Raw genomic sequence first — 19,408 nt, 5'->3', positions numbered from 1 at the left:
TATTATCAGCCATGATCTTATTGAATGGTGGTGCAGGCTCGAAAGGCCGAATGGCCTACTCCTGCACTTATTTTCTATGTTTCTATGTCGATGAATTTCAGGCCGAAAGTCTCTGTCCTTTAAATGCCAGTTGCAGCTCCTTAAGAGCTGCTGATAGCCCAATTTTCTTATTGGCAGGAACCAACAATGCGTACGCCCAGACATGTTAGATACTCAACAAAATCCTTATACAGGACAGACACGTTATAATGCGGTCCTTATACAAGGAGCTGTAACCCAGTAAATATCCTCTATTTGTTGTGATGCTTCACATTTTCACTGCCTTGCCTGGTTCTCGCAGAAGAGTTTAGTTGTGCTGCAGGGCAAAGAATATAAAAACTAGGTAACTGAAAAAATTACAGCGTAAACACGGAGAACATTTAAATAGAGCAGGTAGTACATAAATTCCTCATGATTGTGGGAAAACGTAACATCAAGTGTGAAAATGCAGATTGTTAGATTGCATGTATAGGAAATAACACAGATACAAAAACTCTTAAAGGCACCTTGAAAAAGTTTTGTTTAGGAGAAGGGATTTCATAACATTACTTCATGATTGGATGATTTCCCTTTTAAGGGGTACAATAATTAACCGATAATAAACCTTAACATTTGTGACTCAGTTTTTTTTTAAAAACCTCTACAGCTACAACAACAGATAGGAATGGAAACTGAAAGGATCACGGGTTTATTTCTACATCTGTTTATTTCAGAAACTAGACGTTTCCAGTTGATGAAGATTCCTGGGATATTTCAGTCCAGTGCGCAGTGTTTCCCTAGAGTAGATTAATAATAATTGAACTTGTATGAAATATCCATTTCTAGATTGCTGGGGAAGAGGACCCTATGAATCAGTGCACAGCAATTGATAGCCCCTCACTAAAATATGAGCAGCACTCTGTGACACTAATAAATGTTCAGAATCACTCACCATCTTTCAGAGATCCCAGAATAAGCAATCTGTGCTGACACGTTACCCAGATGATCATGATTTCCTGCCAGAATATACCATGGGATATTGCCAAGGGATGGAGCAGTAAACACATTCTCAAACGTTTCCTATTCAAATAAATAAAATCTAAGTCAGCTACTTAGTATATCAGTGACAGATGGACTGAAGGGGGTTAATTTACACTGATTCACAAATATGGCAGAAGTAAAAAAAAGCATAAATAATCAGTTAATAAGAAACAGAAGAGAAAACTCAGTTTTCTTCCAGATATTACAATCGAACAAAGATTTATAAAATGGAATGTATTTTCAAGCAGAAGACTTTGGGTGGCAGTGTGAGCTGCGAGGAGGATGCTATGAGGCTGCAGAGTGACTTGGATAGGTTAGGTGAGTGGGCAAATGCATGGCAGATGAAGTATAATGTGGATAAATGTGAGGTTATCCACTTTGGTGGTAAAAACAGAGAGACAGACTATTATCTGAATGATGACAGATTAGGAAAAGGGGAGGTGCAACAAGACCTGGGTGTCATGGTACATCAGTCATTGAAGGTTGGCATGCAGGTACAGCAGGCGGTTAAGAAAGCAAATGGCATGTTGGCCTTCATAACGAGGGGATTTGAGTACAGGGGCAGGGAGGTGTTGCTTCAGTTGTACAGGGCCTTGGTGAGGCCACACCTGGAGTATTGTGTACAGTTTTGGTCTCCTAACTTGAGGAAGGACATTCTTGCTATTGAGGGAGTGCAGCGAAGGTTCACCAGACTGATTCCTGGGATGGCGGGACTGACATATCAAGAAAGACTGGATCAACTGGGCTTGTATTCACTGGAGTTCAGAAGAATGAGAGGGGATCTCATAGAAACGTTTAAAATTCTGACAGGTTTAGACAGGTTAGATGCAGGAAGAATGTTCCCAATGTTGGGGAAGTCCAGAACTAGGGGTCACAGTCTAAGGATAAGGGGTAAGCCATTTAGGACCGAGATGAGGAGAAACTTCTTCACCCAGAGAGTGGTGAACCTGTGGAATTCTCTACCACAGAAAGTAGTTGAGACCAATTCACTAAATATTTTCAAAAAGGAGTTAGATGTAGTCCTTACTACTAGGGGGATCAAGGGGTATGGTGAGAAAGCAGGAATGGGGTACTGAAGTTGCATGTTCAGCCATGAACTCATTGAATGGCGGTGCAGGCTCGAAGGGCCGAATGGCCTAGTCCTGCACCTATTTTCTATGTTTCTATGTTTCTTGATATTTGATCCTATTAACTTCTCTTCAAATACTTTCTATATCTATCATGTTAGTTTAGAACTTTTGTCTGCAAATATTCTAAAATTGAACCGACTGATCAATACAATTAGAATAGATAGGATTTCATAATATTAAGCAATCAGGTTACAATTTCTTTTGTTTTCCTCATTGTAAAGAAAATGAGCAGAAACAAAAAAAATAAGTGTCAAAAAGCTTACCCTCTAGTATCTTTGGTTGCTTTCCAATAGACGTTTATATGCTGAGAAAGCAGGAATGGGGTACTGAGGTTGCATGTTCAGCCATGAACTCATTGAATGGCGGTGCAGGCTCGAAGGGCCGAATGGCCTACTCCTGCACCTATTTTCTATGTTTCTATGTTTAAAAATGAGTAACTGTGGTTTAGCTGAAATACTCATAGTTTATTGTTCAGCCAACAATTAAGCTCCAGTATAAATGCTCCATTTCATTCTACAGCTCAAGGGAGCACAAAAACTTAACTTATTTATAATAGGCAAATTCTATGAACAAATTTACTTATAACCAGCTCTTAAGCATTACCATGGGCTCAATTTTCCACATGGACGATTTTTACCGCAGTTGAAGAGGTACGTCCGATTTTTTCTGTGGCTTGACTGCGCCAAAAAAAAAGTTCAGAGTTTCGCCGGAATTAACTTTGAATTTGGAGCGGTGCAGATTAGCCTTAAGCTTTGTGGGTGGAGTATGAGGCATGCGCCAAAAACTGATGTTGCCAGGGTAACGAAGGACACTCTGAAGGGCTGAGGCTGAAAACGGAAACTGACCAAGGGCTGAGGCTGGAAACTGAAAATGACGACGCTGCTATCCCGGGCCGAAAGGCCCCCTGCTCCAGGTGCCGGTGCCACTGCTATCCCGGGCCAAAAGGCACCCAAAGAAATTTCCCGTTTTCCATGTGAAGGGTGTGGTGTGCTGCGTACTTTCAGAGCTGCTTGTGAGTATAAGAATCTGAACTGCTGCAATATGGATCATGGGGCAAAGACCAGGAATTTTCAAACAGATGAAACTGACGTCCTGGTTTCCATCACTGAGAGCAGACAGCATCAGCTTCAGAATAAAGATTCAGTTAAAGTAAAGCCCAGAGAAATGAACAGATGTTGGGACAAAGTTGGAGATGATTTCTCTGCAATGGTGACCACCCCGAGGACCGGCAGGCAGTGCAAAAAGAAATGGCAAGACCTTGGCCAAAAAGTTTCTGTAAGTAATATTTTCATTTATGCACTGGAATTACAACTGTAAATGTGACCATCTGTGTGTGCCACCACAACAGACCCCTTCTCTTAAAAAATTCTATTTTCATCTTTGCAGAGGCAGATGGCGCATATGAACAGAGAGCGAACAAAACCTGGAGGAGGTACGGCACCCACTGACACCGCTAGAAGCGAGGATCGCTGGTATGATTGGTGCTGGCTCTGAAAGGTCAACAATGGATGCACAAGCTGGGCCCAGCTTACAGAGAGAGGCTAAGTCCTGCAAATTCCACAGTCTGGCTTGGCTAAATGTTAAGTCCTGCGTGGGCTAGCCACGCTTCGGTTTATTGGATGTACTCTCTGTCAGCTACACTTCAGTTTATGTAATGTGCTATCATTCATCGTGGGCCTTCAAATGAGCCTGCGCTGTGTGAGCCTACTCATGCCCCCCTGTCCGCTCCCCTGCTGCTAACTGATCGTCTGCTCTGTTATATTTTGCAGAAGTTGCGCCCATCCCTGAGGAAGCTCAACCCCCTGCCACAGAGGAGCCTGACCAGAATGAAGTCTTTAATGCACAACTTCCACAGGAAGATCAGGACAACGATGAGCAGGAGGATCAGAGGGGAGTGGGAAGGTCCCAATATTGAGACTGTGACACTGAATCTGGAGGTGGTACCACACGTAGATGTGCCAAGCCCTTTCCAGACTGCTACGGGCGAGGGGACATTTCATTATGTCCCACAGTCCAAGGTTGCGGGTCCCAGTGGGTTGCAGCGAGCCACATCCAGGGTGAGGAGGGGAAGGAGAACTCAAGAACGCTCTCCTGAAATGCAGGATCCAACAGACGTGGTTCAGCTCATGGCAATGAGGAGAGCATTTAGCTTCCCAATCACTCCTAGACACCATGGGTGGGGTGGGTGATGAGATAGCAGGATTATTGTGAGAAGTAACAACACTCTCGGGAGAAATGGGAAACTGTCATAACACATTAGGGAGGTAATATGTCCTTGCTATACAGTACAAATGCACACGAGGCCCATACTAGAGAGAAGGTCACTTTGTGACCAGTAACCTTTATCAGCCAGCACTGAAGTGGAGAAGATGGGTGGAGCTTCCCCTTTTATACCTAAAAGTCCAGGTTAGGAGTGTCTCCCACAAGTTCACCACCTAGTGGTCAGTGTTCTCATGGTGTACAACTTAGGTCAGTTTATACATGGATTGCAATGACAGTTGAATACATGACATCACCTCCCCCCCAAAGTCTTATTGGGATCACAGGTTAAGTCTCTCTGGTAGAGCGCCTGAGTTGGGGCTCCGGTTGTTGGGCGCTGGCCTGAATGTCTGATGTTTGCGGTGCCTCAGGCCTGTCCAGATTGCCCACAGTGATTGGGCTCTCCTCCACTTCGTTCCGGTGTTCGGTCACCTGTGATGGAGTGAACTCTACATCGTGTTCTTCCTCTGCTTCTTCTATGGGGTTGCTGAACCTCCTTTTTGTTTGATCCACGTGTTTGCGGCAGATTTGTCCATTGGTAAGTTTAACCACCAGAATCCTATTTCCCTCTTTGGCAATCACAGTGCCTGCGAGCCATTTGGGCCCTGCAGCGTAGTTGAGGACAAAGACAGGGTCATTGACATCAATACATCGTGCCCTTGCATTCCCATCATGGTAGTCACATTGTGACCGGCGCCTGCTCTCAACAATTTCTTTCATGGTGGGGTGTATAAGGGATAACCTGGTTTTGAGCATACTTTTCATTAGCAGCTCTGCGGGTGGAACTCCTGTGAGCGAGTGTGGTCGGGATCTATTGGCCAACAGGAGGCGTGATAAGCGGCTTTGTAGGGAACCCCCTTGGATTCTGAGCATCCCGTTTGATTATCTGCACTGCTCGTTCCGCCTGACCGTTTGAGGCTGGCTTTAACGGTACCGTTCTGACATGGTTGATACCATTTCCTGCCATGAAGTCCTGGAATTCAATGCTTGTAAAGCATCGGCCATTATCGCTGACCAAGATATCCGGTAGGCTATTGGCAGCGAACATTGCCCGTAGACTTTCTATCGTGGCAGAGATGTGCTTGAATTGAGAATGTCACACTCGATCCATTTGGAGTAGATGTCTACTACAACCAAAAACAATTTTCCCATGAAAGGACCTGCGTAGTCCACATGAATGCGTGACCATGGCTTGGCGGGCCAGGACCAGGGGCTAAGGGGGTCTTCCCTGGGCGCATTGCCCAGCTGGGCACACGTGTTGCATAAGCGTTTTGACTCGTGTCTACGGCAAAAACGTTTAAACTGGCGCACATGGTCGGCGCCAGCGTCCAAACGTTGGCGAAAGTTGGAAAGTGAGTATTTCACACCAAATAACGGCGCACAATCGTGGCGAAAATAGAGGCCAAAGTTTGTAACAGAAATATTTATTAAAGTTAAGTACAGGTGCAGCGCCTAAAATCCGGAACCCTCGGGACCGAGGCCATTCAGATTCCGGATTTTCGATTTGCTTTCTGATGTCACGAATCCGGAAACACCCGAACCCAGGTTCGGGTATTTCAGAACATCAGAAGTCAGGGGCGGGGGGGGGTGATTCCTGCCGAGGAGCTGTCCGGGCCATCCGGCCCCGCCGAGGAGGCCCCGAGGTAAGGGTAGCAGCGGTGAGGCCCTAAGTCGGGCAATGGCGGGGCCCCGAGGGCGGCAGGGTCGGCGGATCTGGATTCTGGAAGTGTTATGGATTCCGGACCACCCTGCCGCCGATTGTCCTGGAGTCCGGATTCCTGCAGCCTGACCTGCTGTGATTTTCAGCAGTATCTGTTTTTATTCTGGATTCCGGATTCCCGACGCTGCACCTGTACAAATGTACAAATGTTTAATAAACAGAATTATTTTTTCAATTAAACCAGTGTCATGAATATTCTTTAAATTAACGCAACAGTCAACCAATATGGTGAATGAGCAAACGTGCCGCTCAGCCTTCATGCAGCAAAGCGTTCATGGATTAGCCGCTGACGCAAGGCTCTTGCAATGGCTATAGGTGCACGAGGGCCCCCTCCCCCGCCGTCGTCCTGCGGGTTGAGGTGGTGGCATGGTTTCCTCCTGCTGCTGCTCCTCCTCCTCCTCCTTGTCAACCTGCTCGTCGTCCTCCTCAACCCCTCTCGCCTGAAGTTGCTCGCAAGGCGATGTGGGTACAGTCTATCGCATCCTGCACCTTGGGGAAGCCAGCAATCCTCGAGAAGCCCACAGCCCTGTCACGCATTGACTGGACGGTCATGGAGAACTTGATGTAGTTGTCCCTGCGGGCATACAGCGCAGTTGTGACCTGTCGAATGTAGCTATGTGTCGCATGCTGTAAGATGCAGCATACGTCCCCAGTTGAAGCCTGGAACAAGCCGGACACATAGAAGGCCGGTGCTGCAGTCACCTTGACCTCTATGGGTAGTGCAGTCCTCCTCCTGCTTCTAGGCTGCACGTCTGCCCTGATCAGTTGGCAGATCTAGGTGATCACCTCCTTCCGAAAGCGCAGCCTACAAATGCAGTCTGCCTCAATCAGGTGCAGGTATGAGCCCCTCTCCCTGAACACCCTATCCGGGTAAGGCCTCCTCGCCATCATTCTTCGAGCTCTCTGGTTCCTGAGATATTGTTGTCTTATTAACCTTCTCCTTTGCATAGCCATGATGCAAAACGCTCTTACTACACGAGGCATTGCTTGGATCGCCCCCATTGTTTTTTTCTTAGTTGCAAACAACATTAAACTACTCACACAAAGCACTCACACCTTTTCCCCCTCTCATGCCCTAGTCCATGGACCACATCCTGGTCTGCGCATGTGCATGACTAGGCTCGGTTTCTATGGTGATGCGACACTCAAGGCAGACATTTAGGGCACACACAGCACAAAGTACATGGGATAAAATGAAGACTGGGGGCAATATTCACTATTGTTAGCTCTGCAACAAACTGGTTTTGTCCCATCTCCAATCATCACCGGGCTCGAGGCACGGAGCGCCAGCCGGCAGGATCACTGGCCAAAAGGCCCGTCGCCATCCCCCTACCCCCCAGTTACACTCCTATCCCGGGCTGAAAGGCCCCCACCCCCGGTGCTGCTCCTATCCCGGGCTGAATGGCCCCCTCCCCCTGCCCCGGTTCCGTTGCTATCCCAGGCCGAAAGGTCCCACCGACCCCCGCCCTGGGTGCCGTGTTTTCAGCTCGGCTAAAACAATGGCGTCTTCTCGCTGCCGATTTTCTTTTCTCTGCGCCGATTTCCTTAAGTGTAGGGAAGGTTTTTCACAAGGGTTCAATGCGACGTTTTAGAAAAAAATCGTACGTGGCCAAACTCGCTTAAATGGCCAGAAGTGGCACACCCGGCAGATTCCGCCCCCAGTGACGTCAAATAATGCAGAACTAAAAAAATCGGACGTACCTACTTCAGAATGGCGCAGAAACTTTGGTGAAACTTGCAGATTCTTAGTTTGCTCCAAAAAACAGCGTATGCTAAAAAACAGTGCAGAATGGTGGCGAAAATTCAGGTCCATTGTTGAGGACGAATGATTTAATTTCACCATCCCCGTATTTATTGGGACTCAATATTTGATAAATGTTGTAATTTGCAGTCTCTTTGACTTTCCTATATTTATTTCCATAAATTTACATAAACTATTACCAATATTCAATCAAGAATCCACAGATAGAAAACATTGCTAGAAAGAGTAAGCCTAAATGGAGGTTTAAAAATACATACACAGCATAGAAGTTAACCTCTAAATAGTTAATTGTTCCTGGAATGTGGGCGTCTCTGGCCAGCATTTATTGCCCATCCCTTTTAGACAAGCCTGCAGCTTCCTCAGTGCCTCTCCTGGCATTCTCCGAAGGGCTCCTCGTGGCACTCGTCGCTGTCTCCTCACAAGCAGCAACTCCAACTGTCCCATCCTACTGTCTCACTGACCTTACCGCCCAGCTTGCCCAGGGAGCGCTAACCTTGCAATTCTCCTCTCCGCCATCATGCTCTCTCTCCTCTGAGTTCACTACCCTCCTGTCCTCCTTTAATCTCTCCCTCCATGTAAATTCCTCAACCCATATTCACGACCACCCCCTTGACCTTGCAATCTCTCCTGGCCTTGCTATTCCAACCGCATCAATTAAAGATAAAGCCATCTCTGACCATTTCCTTGTATTGCTCTCGACCCACATCCCCCTTCCCCCACCCAACCCTACTTCCTTCTCCATCCGCCCCTGGAAAAAACTCTCTCCAAACTCTCTTACAACTGCACTTATCAACTCCAAACTGTCCAGCCTTTGGCCCTCTTTTAACAATGACATCTCTGCAGCCACCGATCTGCTCAACCACACCCTCACCACCACCTTTGATGCCCTAGTCCCTATTAAAAAGATTACTCTCTCCCACACTGGCCGTTCCCCCATGTACAGCCCTCATCTTCACTCCCTCAAGTCAAAAGGGCGCAGACTTGAACAGATCTGGCTCGAATACATAAAACATTATCGGTTCCTACTCTTGTCTACAAAAACTGCTCACTCTTCCGGGATCATTCTGGATTGCTAAAATAACCCCCGGCTACTAGTCTCTACTGCTAACCATCCCCTTAAACCTCTCCCCTGTCTCCACCACACTCACCTCCAACAACAAGTGTAAGGAGCTCATGGACTTCTATGTCTCAAAGATTGAGACCATCCGATCAGCTGTCTCTGCTGTCATGTATTCTACTGTCATTGTAATCCATGTATAAACTGAACTAAGTTGTACACCGTGAGAACACTGACCACTAGGTGGTGAACTTGTGGGAGACACTCCTAACCTGGACTTTCAAGTATAAAAGGGGAAGCTCCACCCATCTTCTCCACTTCAGTACTGGCAAATAAAGGTTACTGGTCACAGAGTGACCTTCTCTCTAGTATGGGCCTCGTGTGCATTTGTACTGTATAGCAAGGACATATTATTGGTGACGAGAAACTGGGATTTAAACCACGCGAGCATGGCCACTAGCAGCACAGAAGAGAGGTACTGTGTTGGTGATGATTGGGACGACTTTATTGAGAGACTACAGCAAAGTTTCATCACTAAGGAATGGCTGGGACAGGATTCGGCCGACAAACGCAGAGCTCATCTCCTGACGGTTTGTGGATCCAGGAAATACTCCCTGATGAAGGACCTTCTAGCGCCAGAGAAGCCGGTGGACAAGACTTTTGAAGAGCTCAGTAAGTTGATCGAGGAGCACTTTAAACCGGCGAGCAGCATGCAGATAGCGAGACACCGGTTTTACACGCACCGGCGGCGAGAAGGGCAAAGCGTTCCAGACTTCGTGGCAGACCTCCGGCGACTGGCGAGCCTATGTAAGTTCCCAGATGCATGCAGAGCGGAGATGCTGCGAGACTTTTTTATTGAGGGCATCGGGCACGCTGGGGTTTTCAGGAAACTGATTGAGACCAAAGACTTGACCCTGGAAACGGCGGCTTTGATGGCCCAAACATTTATCTCAGGGGAGGAAGAGACCAGAATGAAGTTTGACAAAAATCTTTGTTTAAATGCAGCAAATGGACAGGGATTCAACATTGTTAACACGGCACACAGTTCTCCAGGCAGACAGGGGCAATCGGACATGCCCAAGCATGTAGTCGAACCCAAAGGGGAAATTCAACAGAGACAATGGCTAGCTGAACGGCGATTCATGCCATCGCAAGGGACAATGCGGCCAGTAATGGGGCATTCAACACCTGTCAATGGTGCTTTTAAGGACAGTTACATAGACAGTCAGAGACAATCGACTGGTAATGGACCTTTTGTTTCCAACAATGGCTCATGTTGGTGTGGAGGCAAACACACAGCCAGAGCTTGCAGGTATCAGCAATATACCTGCAGAAACTGCAACGTCAGCAGTCACTTGGCACGTATGCGCAGGAAGCCTGCAGCCAGGTTGATGTCCGAGGAGGACGGGCCCGATGTAAGCCCTACGAGGCCAAATGGACACTGGGGGAAATCGCTGGAAGCTGAAGTTCAGCGAGTTCATGTGGAGCACATATACAGTTCATACACCAGGACGCCACCGATAATAATGAAAGTGCTCCTCAATGGCATCCCAGTATCAATGGAGCTAGACACAGGGGCCAGCCAGTCCCTGATGAGTATCAAACAGTTCAACAAGTTGTTGGCATCCAAGGCCAGGAGGCCAAAATTATTGCCAATTGACGCACAGCGATGGACATATACAAAGGAGATCATTCAGGTGCTAGGCAGCGCCATGGTAGTCGTGACCCACAAAGATTCGGAGAACAGGTTGCCACTCTGGATTGTCCCGGGGGATGGTCCCGCACTGCTGGGGAGGAGTTCGCTTGCTGTCATGAACTGGAAATGGGGCGATGTCAATGCAATTTCTTCTGTGGAGCGAATATCATGTTCACAGGTCCTGGACAAATTTGACTCACTATTTCAACCCAGCATCGGCACTTTCATGGGGACCAAGGTAGTGATTCACATAAACCCAGATGCCAGGCCAGTACACCACAAGGCCAGAGCGGTGCCGTATGTGATGCGGGAAAAGATAGAAGGCGAATTGGACCGCCTGCTGAGGAAAGACATCATCTCGCCAGTCGAATTCAGTGACTGGGCGAGCCCAATTGTGCCGGTGCTCAAGGCGGATGGGTCGGTCAGGATATGTGGTGATTACAAGGCCACCATCAAATCGGGTGTCATTCCAAGACCAGTACTCGCTACCGAGAGCGGAGGACCTCTTTGCGACGCTATCCGGTGGCAAACTTTTTTCAAAATTGGACCTGACCTCAGCTTACATGACCCAGGAGCTGGCGAGTGAGTTGAAGAAGCTGACCACCATCACAACACACAAGGGGTTGTTTGAGTACAACAGATGTCCGTTCGGGATTCGCTCGGCCGCCGCGATCTTTCAACGAAACACGGAAAGTTTCCTCAAGTCGATTCCAAGGACGGTGGTTTTTCAAGATGACATCCTCATCACGGGTTGCGATACTGAAGAACACCTCCACAACTTGGAGGAGGTGCTACGCAGGCTGGACCGGGTAGGTCTGCGGCTAAAAAAGGTGAAGTGCATCTTCCTAGCTCCAGAGGTAGAATTACTGGGGATGAGAGTAGCAGCAGATGGGATCAGACCTACTGCGTCCAAAACGGAAGCGATCCAGAGAGCACCCAGACCCCGTAACATGACGGAGCTGCGTTCGTTCCTGGGGCTCCTGAACTATTTTGGTAACTTTCTTCCCAAATTGAGCACGCTGTTCGAGCCGCTACACGTGCTCCTACGCAAAGGTCGCGAATGGGTTTGGGGGGCAGCCAGGAAAGGGCTTTTGACAGAGCACGCAATTTGTTATGCTCCAACAATCTGTTAATGCTATACGACCCATGTAAGAAACCTGTTTTAACATGCGATGCGTCGTCCTATGGTGTCGGGTGTGTGTTGCAGCATGTCAATGCCAAGGGTCAGTTACATCCGGTAGCTTATGACTCCAGAAGTCTGTCCCAGGCAGAAAGGGGCTATGGGATGGTAGAAAAGGAAATGCTTGCATGTGCATATGCAGTAAAAAAAAATGCACCAGTACCTGTTTGGCAGGAAATTTGAGCTGGAGACAGATCACAAACCCCTGACGTCCCTTTTGGTCGACAACAAAGCCATAAATGCAAATGCGTCGGCCTGCATATAGAGGTGGGCACTCACGTTAGCCGCCTATCACTATACAATTCGGCACAGACCGTGCACTGAAAACTGCGCCGATGCACTCAGCAGGCTCCCACTAGCCAACACCAAAGGGACAACAATGCTGCTGAGATGGTCATGGCTGTTGAAGCTTTCGAAAGTGAAGGCTCACCCGTGACAGCCCGTCAGATCAAAGTCTGTACAAATAGAGACCCGCTACTGTCTTTAGTTAAGAAATGTGTCCTGAATGGGGACTGGGCAGCCACGTACGGGGCATGCCCTAAGGAATTTAAACCATTTCACAGGCGCAAGGATGAACTCTCGATTCAGGCCGATTGCCTACTATGGGGTAACCGAGTAGTCATGCCCCAGATGGACAGAGAGGCGTTCATCCGAGAACTCCACAATGAGCATTGTCATGATGAAGGCAATTGCCAGGTCACATGTTTGGTGGCCAGGGATAGATGCAGAACTGGAACTTTGTGTTCGCAGGTGCAACACATGTGCCCAGCTGGGCAATGCGCCCAGGGAAGACTCCCTTAGCCCCTGGTCCTGGCCCGCCAAGCCATGGTCACGCATCCATGTGGACTATGCAGGTCCTTTCATGGGAAAAATGTTTTTGGTTGTAGTAGACGCCTACTCCAAATGGATCGAGTGTGACATTCTCAATTCAAGCACATCCTCTGCCACGGTAGAAAGTCTACGGGCAATGTTCGCCGCCCGTGGTCTACCGGACGTCTTGGTCAGCGACAATAGCCCATGCTTTACAAGCACTGAATTCCAGGACGTCATGGCAGGAAATGGTATCAACCATGTCAGAACGGTCCCGTTCAAGCCGGCCTGAAACGTCCAGGAGGAACGAGCAGTGCAGATAATCAAACAGGGGATGCTCAGAATCCAAGGGGGTTCCCTACAAAGCCGCTTAACACGCCTCCTGTTGGCCAATAGATCCAGACCACACTCGCTCACAGGGGTTCCACCCGCAGAGCTGCTCATGAAAAGGACGCTCAAAACCAGGTTATCCCTTATACACCCCACCATGAAAGAAATTGTTGAGAGCAGGCGCCAGTCACAATGTGACTACCATGACGGAAATGCGAGGGTGCGATGTATTGATGTCAATGACCCTGTCTTTGTCCTCAACTACGCTGCAGGGCCCAAATGGCTCGCAGGCACTATGATTGCCAAAGAGGGGAATAGGATTCTGGTAGTTAAACTTACCAATGGACAAATCTGCCGCAAACACGTGGATCAAACAAAAAGAAGGTTCAGCAACCCCATAGAAGAAGCAGAGGAAGAACACGATGTAGAGTTCACTCCACCACAGGTGACCGAACACCGGAACCAAGTGGAGGAGAGCCCAGTCACTGTGGACAGTCCGGACAGGCCTGAGGCACCGCAAACACCAGACACTCAGGCCAGCGCCCAACAACCGGAGCCCCAACTCAGGCGCTCTACAAGGGAGCGTAAACCACCAGAGAGACTTAACCTGTGATCCCAATAAGAATTTGGGGGGGAGGTGATGTCATGTATTCTACTGTCATTGTAATCCATGTATAAACTGACCTAAGTTGTACACTGTGAGCACACTGACCACTAGGTGGTGAACTTGTGGGAGACACTCCTAACCTGGACTTTTAGGTATAAAAGGGGAAGCTCCACCCATCTTCTCCACTTCAGTGCTGGCTAATAAAGGTTACTGGTCACAGAGTGACCTTCTCTCTAGTATGGGCCTCGTGTGCATTTGTACTGCATAGTAAGGACATATTATCTGCGAGTTCCCTTCCTTCACCTAGCCCACAGGGCCAAACTTTATCTGAGGCTCCCACCTGCCCAAGCCCTAAACTCACATCTTTCTCTAGTTTCTCTTCGATCTCCCCTCTTGATCTCTCCAAACACATCTTGTCCATGAAACCCACTTCCTGCTCTCTTGACCCTATTCCCACTAAACTGCTGACCACCCAACTTCTTTTTTTGGCTCCCATATTAGCCGACATTATTAACGATTCTCTCTCCTCAGGTACTGTTCCCCTCTTCTTCAAATCTGCTGTCATCACCCCTCTCCTCAAAAAACCAAGCCTTGACCCCATCCCTTCATCTAGTTTTCACCCCTGCCACGGTACCAAAACGGCTCTCATCAAAGTTACTAATGGCATCCTTTGTGAGTGTGACAAAGGTAAACTATCCTTCCTCATCCTTCTGGGCCGTCTGCAGCCTTTGACACAGTTGGCCACTCCATCCTCCTCCAACGCCTCTCCACCAACATTTAGCTAGGTGGGACTGCACTCGCCTGGTTCCATTCTTATCTATCTAATCGTAGCCAGAAAATCTCCTGCAATGGCTTCTCTTTCCACTCTCGCATCATTACTTCTGGTGTCTCCCAAGGATCTGTCCTTGGCCAATTCCTATTTCTCATCTATATGCTGCTCCTTGGCGATATTATCTGAAAACACAGAGTCAGTTTCCACATGTACGCTCTACCTCTCCACCACTTCTCTTGACCCCTGCTTGGTATCTAAATTGTCAGACTGCTTGTCCGACATCCAGTACTGGATGAGCAGAAATTTTCTCCAATTAAATATTGAGAAGGCCGAAGCCATTATCTTTGACCCCCGGCACAACTGCGTTCCCTAGCCGCTGACTCCATCCCTCTCCCTAGCATCAATCTGAGGGTGAATAAGACTGTTCATAACCTAGATGTCATATTTGACCCCGAAAAGAGTATCCAGCCACATAGCCACGGCATAACTAAAATTGCCTTTTTCCACCTCCATAACATTGCCCACCTCTGTCCCTGCCTCGGTTCTTTTGCTGTTGAAACCCTCATCCATGCCTTTGTTACCTCTAGACTTGACTACTCCAACTCACTCCTGGCCAGCCTTCCACATTCCACACTACATAAACTTGAGGTCATCCAAAACTCAGCAGCCCGTGTACTAACCCGCACCAAGTCAAGATCACCCATCACCCCTGTGCTTTCTTACCTACATTGGCTCCTGGTTAAACAACGCCTTGATTTCAAAATTCTCATCCTTGTTTACAAACCACTCCATGGCCTTGCCCCTCCCTATCTCTGTAATCTTTTACAGCCTCACAATCCCACAAGGTGTCTGCGCTCCTCAAATTCTGACCTCTTGAATATCCCTCATTATAACTGCTCAACCATCGCTGGCCGTGCCTTCAGCTGTTTGGGACCTAAGTTCTGGAACTCTCTCCATAAACCTCTCTGCCTCTCTTTCCTCCTTTAATTTGCTCCTTAAAACCTACCTCTTTAAACAAGCTTTTGGTCATCTGCCTTCATTTCTTCTTTAGTGGCTCGGTGTCAAATTTATCTGTTTTGTCTTGTAACACTGTTGTGAAGCGCCTTGGGACATTTTGCTATAGTAGAGGCGCTATATAAATACAAGTTATTATTATTATCCCTAATTTCCCTTGAGAAGCTGGTGGTGAACCGAACTCCAAGCCATCGTCAACACCTTCACCGAGGCGTACGAAAGCATGAGTCTCATGCCAAACATCCATAAGACAAAGGTCCTCCACCAACCTGACCCCGCCACACAGCACTGCCCCCCAGTCATCAAAATCCATGGCCTGGCCTCAGACAACGTGCACCATTTCCCATACCTCGGGAGCCTACTATCAGCACAGACAGACATCAATGACGAGGTCCAACACCGCCTCCAGTGTGTCAGTGCAGCCTTCAGTCGCCTGAGAATGAGAGTGTTTGAAGACCAGGACCTCAAATCTGGTACCAAGCCACCCTCCTATATGGCTCAGAGACGTGGACATATATAGCAGACATCTCAAAGCGTTAGAGAAATACCACCAACGCTGCCTCTGCAAGATCCTACAAATCCTCATGGAGGATAGACGCACCAACATCAGTGTTCTCGCTCAGGCCAACATCCCCAGCATCGAAGCACTGGCCGCGCTCGACCAGCTCTGTTGGGCGGGCCACATCGTCCACATGCCCGACACAAGACTCCCTCAGCAAGTGCTCTACTCGGAACTCCTACACGGCAAGTGAGTCCAGGTGGGCAGAGGAAACGTTTCATGGACACCCTCAAAGTTTCCTTGATAAATGCAACATCCCCACCGGCACCTGGAAATCCCTGGCCCAAGACCACCCAAAGTGGAGGAACAGCATCCAGGAGGGCGCTGAGCACCTCAAGTCTAGTCGCTGAGTGCATGCAGATAACAAGTGCAGAGAGCAGAAGGAGTGTGCATCAACCCAGGCTTCCCACCCACCCTTTCCTTCAACCACCGTCTGCCCCACCTGTGAGAGACTGTAATCCCCACATTGGACTGTACAGCCACCTGAGAACTCACTTTCAGAATGGAAGCAAGTCTTCCTCGATTTCGAGGAACTGCCTATGATGATGATGGAGGTACTCCCACAGTGCTGTTAGAGAGCGAGTTCCAGGATTTTGACTAGCGACGATGAAGGAACGGCGATATATTTCCAAGTCAGGATGGTATGTAAGTTGGAACTTGCAGGTGATGATGTTCCCAATCACTTGCTGCTCTTGACCTTCTAGGTGGTAGAGGTTGCGGGTTTTGGAGGTGCTGACGAAGAAGTCTTGGGGAGTTCCTGCAGTGCATCTTGTAGATGGTACACACTGCAGCCACGTTGCGCCGGTGGTGCAGGGAGTGAATGTTTAAGGTGGTAGATGGGGTGCCAATCAAGCGGTCTGCTTTGTCCTGGATGGTGTCAAGCTTCTTGAGTGTTGTTGGAGCTGCACTCATCCAGGCAAGTGGAGAGTATTCTATCATACTCCAGACTTGTGCCTTGGAGATAACGGGAAAATCTTTGGGGAGTCAGGAGATGAGACACTCGCCACAGAATACCTAGCCTCTGACCTGCTCTTGTAGCCACAGTATTTATGTGTGTGTTCTAGCTAAGATTCTGGTCAATGGTGACCCCCAGGATGTTGATGGTGGGGAATTCGACAATGGTAATGCCAATGAATGTCAAGGGGCAGTGGTTGGACTCTCGCTTGTTGGAAATAGTCACTGCCTGGCACTTGCGTGGCGCAAATGTTATTTGCCACTTATCAGCCCAAGCCTTGGGCTTAAGAGGGAATCAAAGGATATGGGGATAGTGCAGGAAAGTGGAGTTGAAGTAGAAGATCAACCATGATCTTCACACCAAGGACACCTTCTATCGTATTGTGTGGCACTACCACCGTGCTAAATGGGACAGATACAGAACAGATCAAGCAGCTCAAAACTGGGTATCCATGAGGCGCTGTGGGCCATTAGCAGCAGCAGAATTGTATTCCACCACAATCTGTAACCTCATGACCCGGCATATCCCTCACTCTACCATTACAATCAAGCCAGGGGACCAACACAGGTTCAATGAGGCATGCAGAAGAGCATGCCAGGATTAGCACCAGGCGTACTTAAAACTGAGGTGAGAACCAGGGGAATTTGCAACATAGGACTACATGAATGCTAAACAACGAAAGCAGCTCGCTGTAGACACAGCTAAGTGATCCCACAATCAACAGATCAGATCAAAGCTCTGCAGTCCTGCCACATCCAGTCGTGAATGATGGTGAACAATTGAACAACTAACAGGAGGAGGAGGCTCCATGAATATTCCCAAACTAATTGCTACTTTGTTGGAATTAACTATCTGTAGACAGATAATTATTTGGGGGTTAAGTTTAAGAGCCATTTAAGAAGCATATAATTAAAATGTAGTGTATAAGAGATCAGCGTCTTCCCTAGTTAATTCCAGGAGAGTTTTCCATTTATTCTACAACCTTTGCAACCCTCCAACCTGAATATGAGCAGCAATTGAGATGGCAACACTTAGTTGAGGTATTTTGGGAGCATGTACCATTACTGTACAGTCCCCAGTTGAAACTCTGTTTTTGTAAAGACAGAGATTTACCTCCTTTTAAATACAACTGATTTGAATGAACAACAATCAGTTACCTTAAATCTGAAATCATTCACATCATTCACACCGTGGTAGTAAAAATTATCTCCAACATTAAGTATAAAATCTGTTGCTGAGTTCTGTGCAACTCTCCCCATCTCGTCTGCTGTGGCTTTCTGAACGACTGTTACGTAAGGTGGACCAGGCAGGCCTCCCCCATCTCCGAATGCAATAAATCGGATGGCACTGTCTTGTAACCAAACAGAAGAAGAAAACATGAGTTCAATTCATCGGAACTGTGAAATACAGAATCACCAATTAAGATTTTGAGAATTCATAGTAGCTGACAATTCCTAAAAAGTAAAACTACTCAGCGATTGAGCCAAGTTTGCTGACGATACAAAGATGGGAGGAAAAGCAGTGTGTGAGGAGGACACAAAAAATCTGTAAAAGGACATAGACAAGTTAAGTGAGTGGGCAAAAATTTGGTAGATGGAGTATAATGTTAGAAAGTGTGAGATCATGCGCTTTAGCAGAAAAAATCAAAGAGCAAGTTATTATTTAAATGGAGAAAGATTGCAAAGTGCCGCAGTACAGCGGGACCTGGGGTTACTTGTGCATGAAACACAAAAGGTTAGTATGCAGGTACAGCTAGTGATCAGGTAGGCCAATGGAATCTTGGCCTTTATTGCAAAGGGGATGGAGTATAAAATCAGGGAAGTCTTGCTACAGTTATACAGGGTATTGGTGAGGCCACACCTGGAATACTGCGTGCAGTTTTGGTTTCCATATTTACGAAAGGATATACTTGCTTTGGAGGCAGTTCAGAGAAGGCTCACTAGGTTGATTCCGGAGATGAGGGAGTTGACTTATGAGGAAAGGTTGAGTAGGTTGGGCCTCTACTCATTGAAATTCAGAAGAATGAGAGGTGATCTTATCGAAACGTATAAGATTATGAAGGGGCTTGTCGAGAGGATGTTTCCACTGATGGGGGAGACTAGAACTAGAGGGCATAATCTTAGAATAAGGGGTCACCTATTTAAAACTGAGATGAGGAGAAATGTCTTCTCTCAGAGGGTTGTAAATCTGTGGAATTCGCTGCCTCAGAAAGCTGTGGAAGCCGGGACATTGAATAAATTTAAGACAGAGATAGACAGCTTCTTAACCGATAAGGGATTAAGGGGTTATGGGGAGCGAGCAGGGAAGTGGAGCTGAGTCCATGATCGGGTCAGCCATGATTGTATTAAATGGCGGAGCAGGCTCGAGGGGCCATATGGCCTACTCCTGCTCCTATTTCTTATGAATTGTCCTACAATTATTACCACTTAACAATTAAATTGGATTCCTTGCAATACATGAAGTTACGTTCTGTGTGGATACAGCAATTTACAAAAAGA

General features: G+C 47.7%; 1 protein-coding gene across 1 annotated transcript in view; it reads right to left on the bottom strand.

Annotated features, from left to right (window-relative positions):
- acp5b (acid phosphatase 5b, tartrate resistant) overlaps positions 1-19,408 on the bottom strand; it is a 73,265-nt gene that overhangs the window by 44,175 nt on the left and 9,682 nt on the right. The window contains exons 3-4 of the mRNA XM_070888217.1: positions 18,068-18,261; positions 971-1,098 (exon numbers count right to left, since the gene is read on the bottom strand). Of these exons, the coding sequence (XP_070744318.1) occupies positions 971-1,098; positions 18,068-18,261 (322 nt within the window). The remainder of the gene's footprint in view (positions 1-970; positions 1,099-18,067; positions 18,262-19,408) is intronic.

The sequence above is a fragment of the Pristiophorus japonicus genome, chromosome 8 (assembly GCF_044704955.1).
Source record: "Pristiophorus japonicus isolate sPriJap1 chromosome 8, sPriJap1.hap1, whole genome shotgun sequence".
Taxonomy (NCBI): Eukaryota; Metazoa; Chordata; class Chondrichthyes; family Pristiophoridae; genus Pristiophorus; species Pristiophorus japonicus.
Note: the sequence above shows the minus strand (reverse complement) of the source record. Positions and strands in the feature narration are given on the sequence as shown.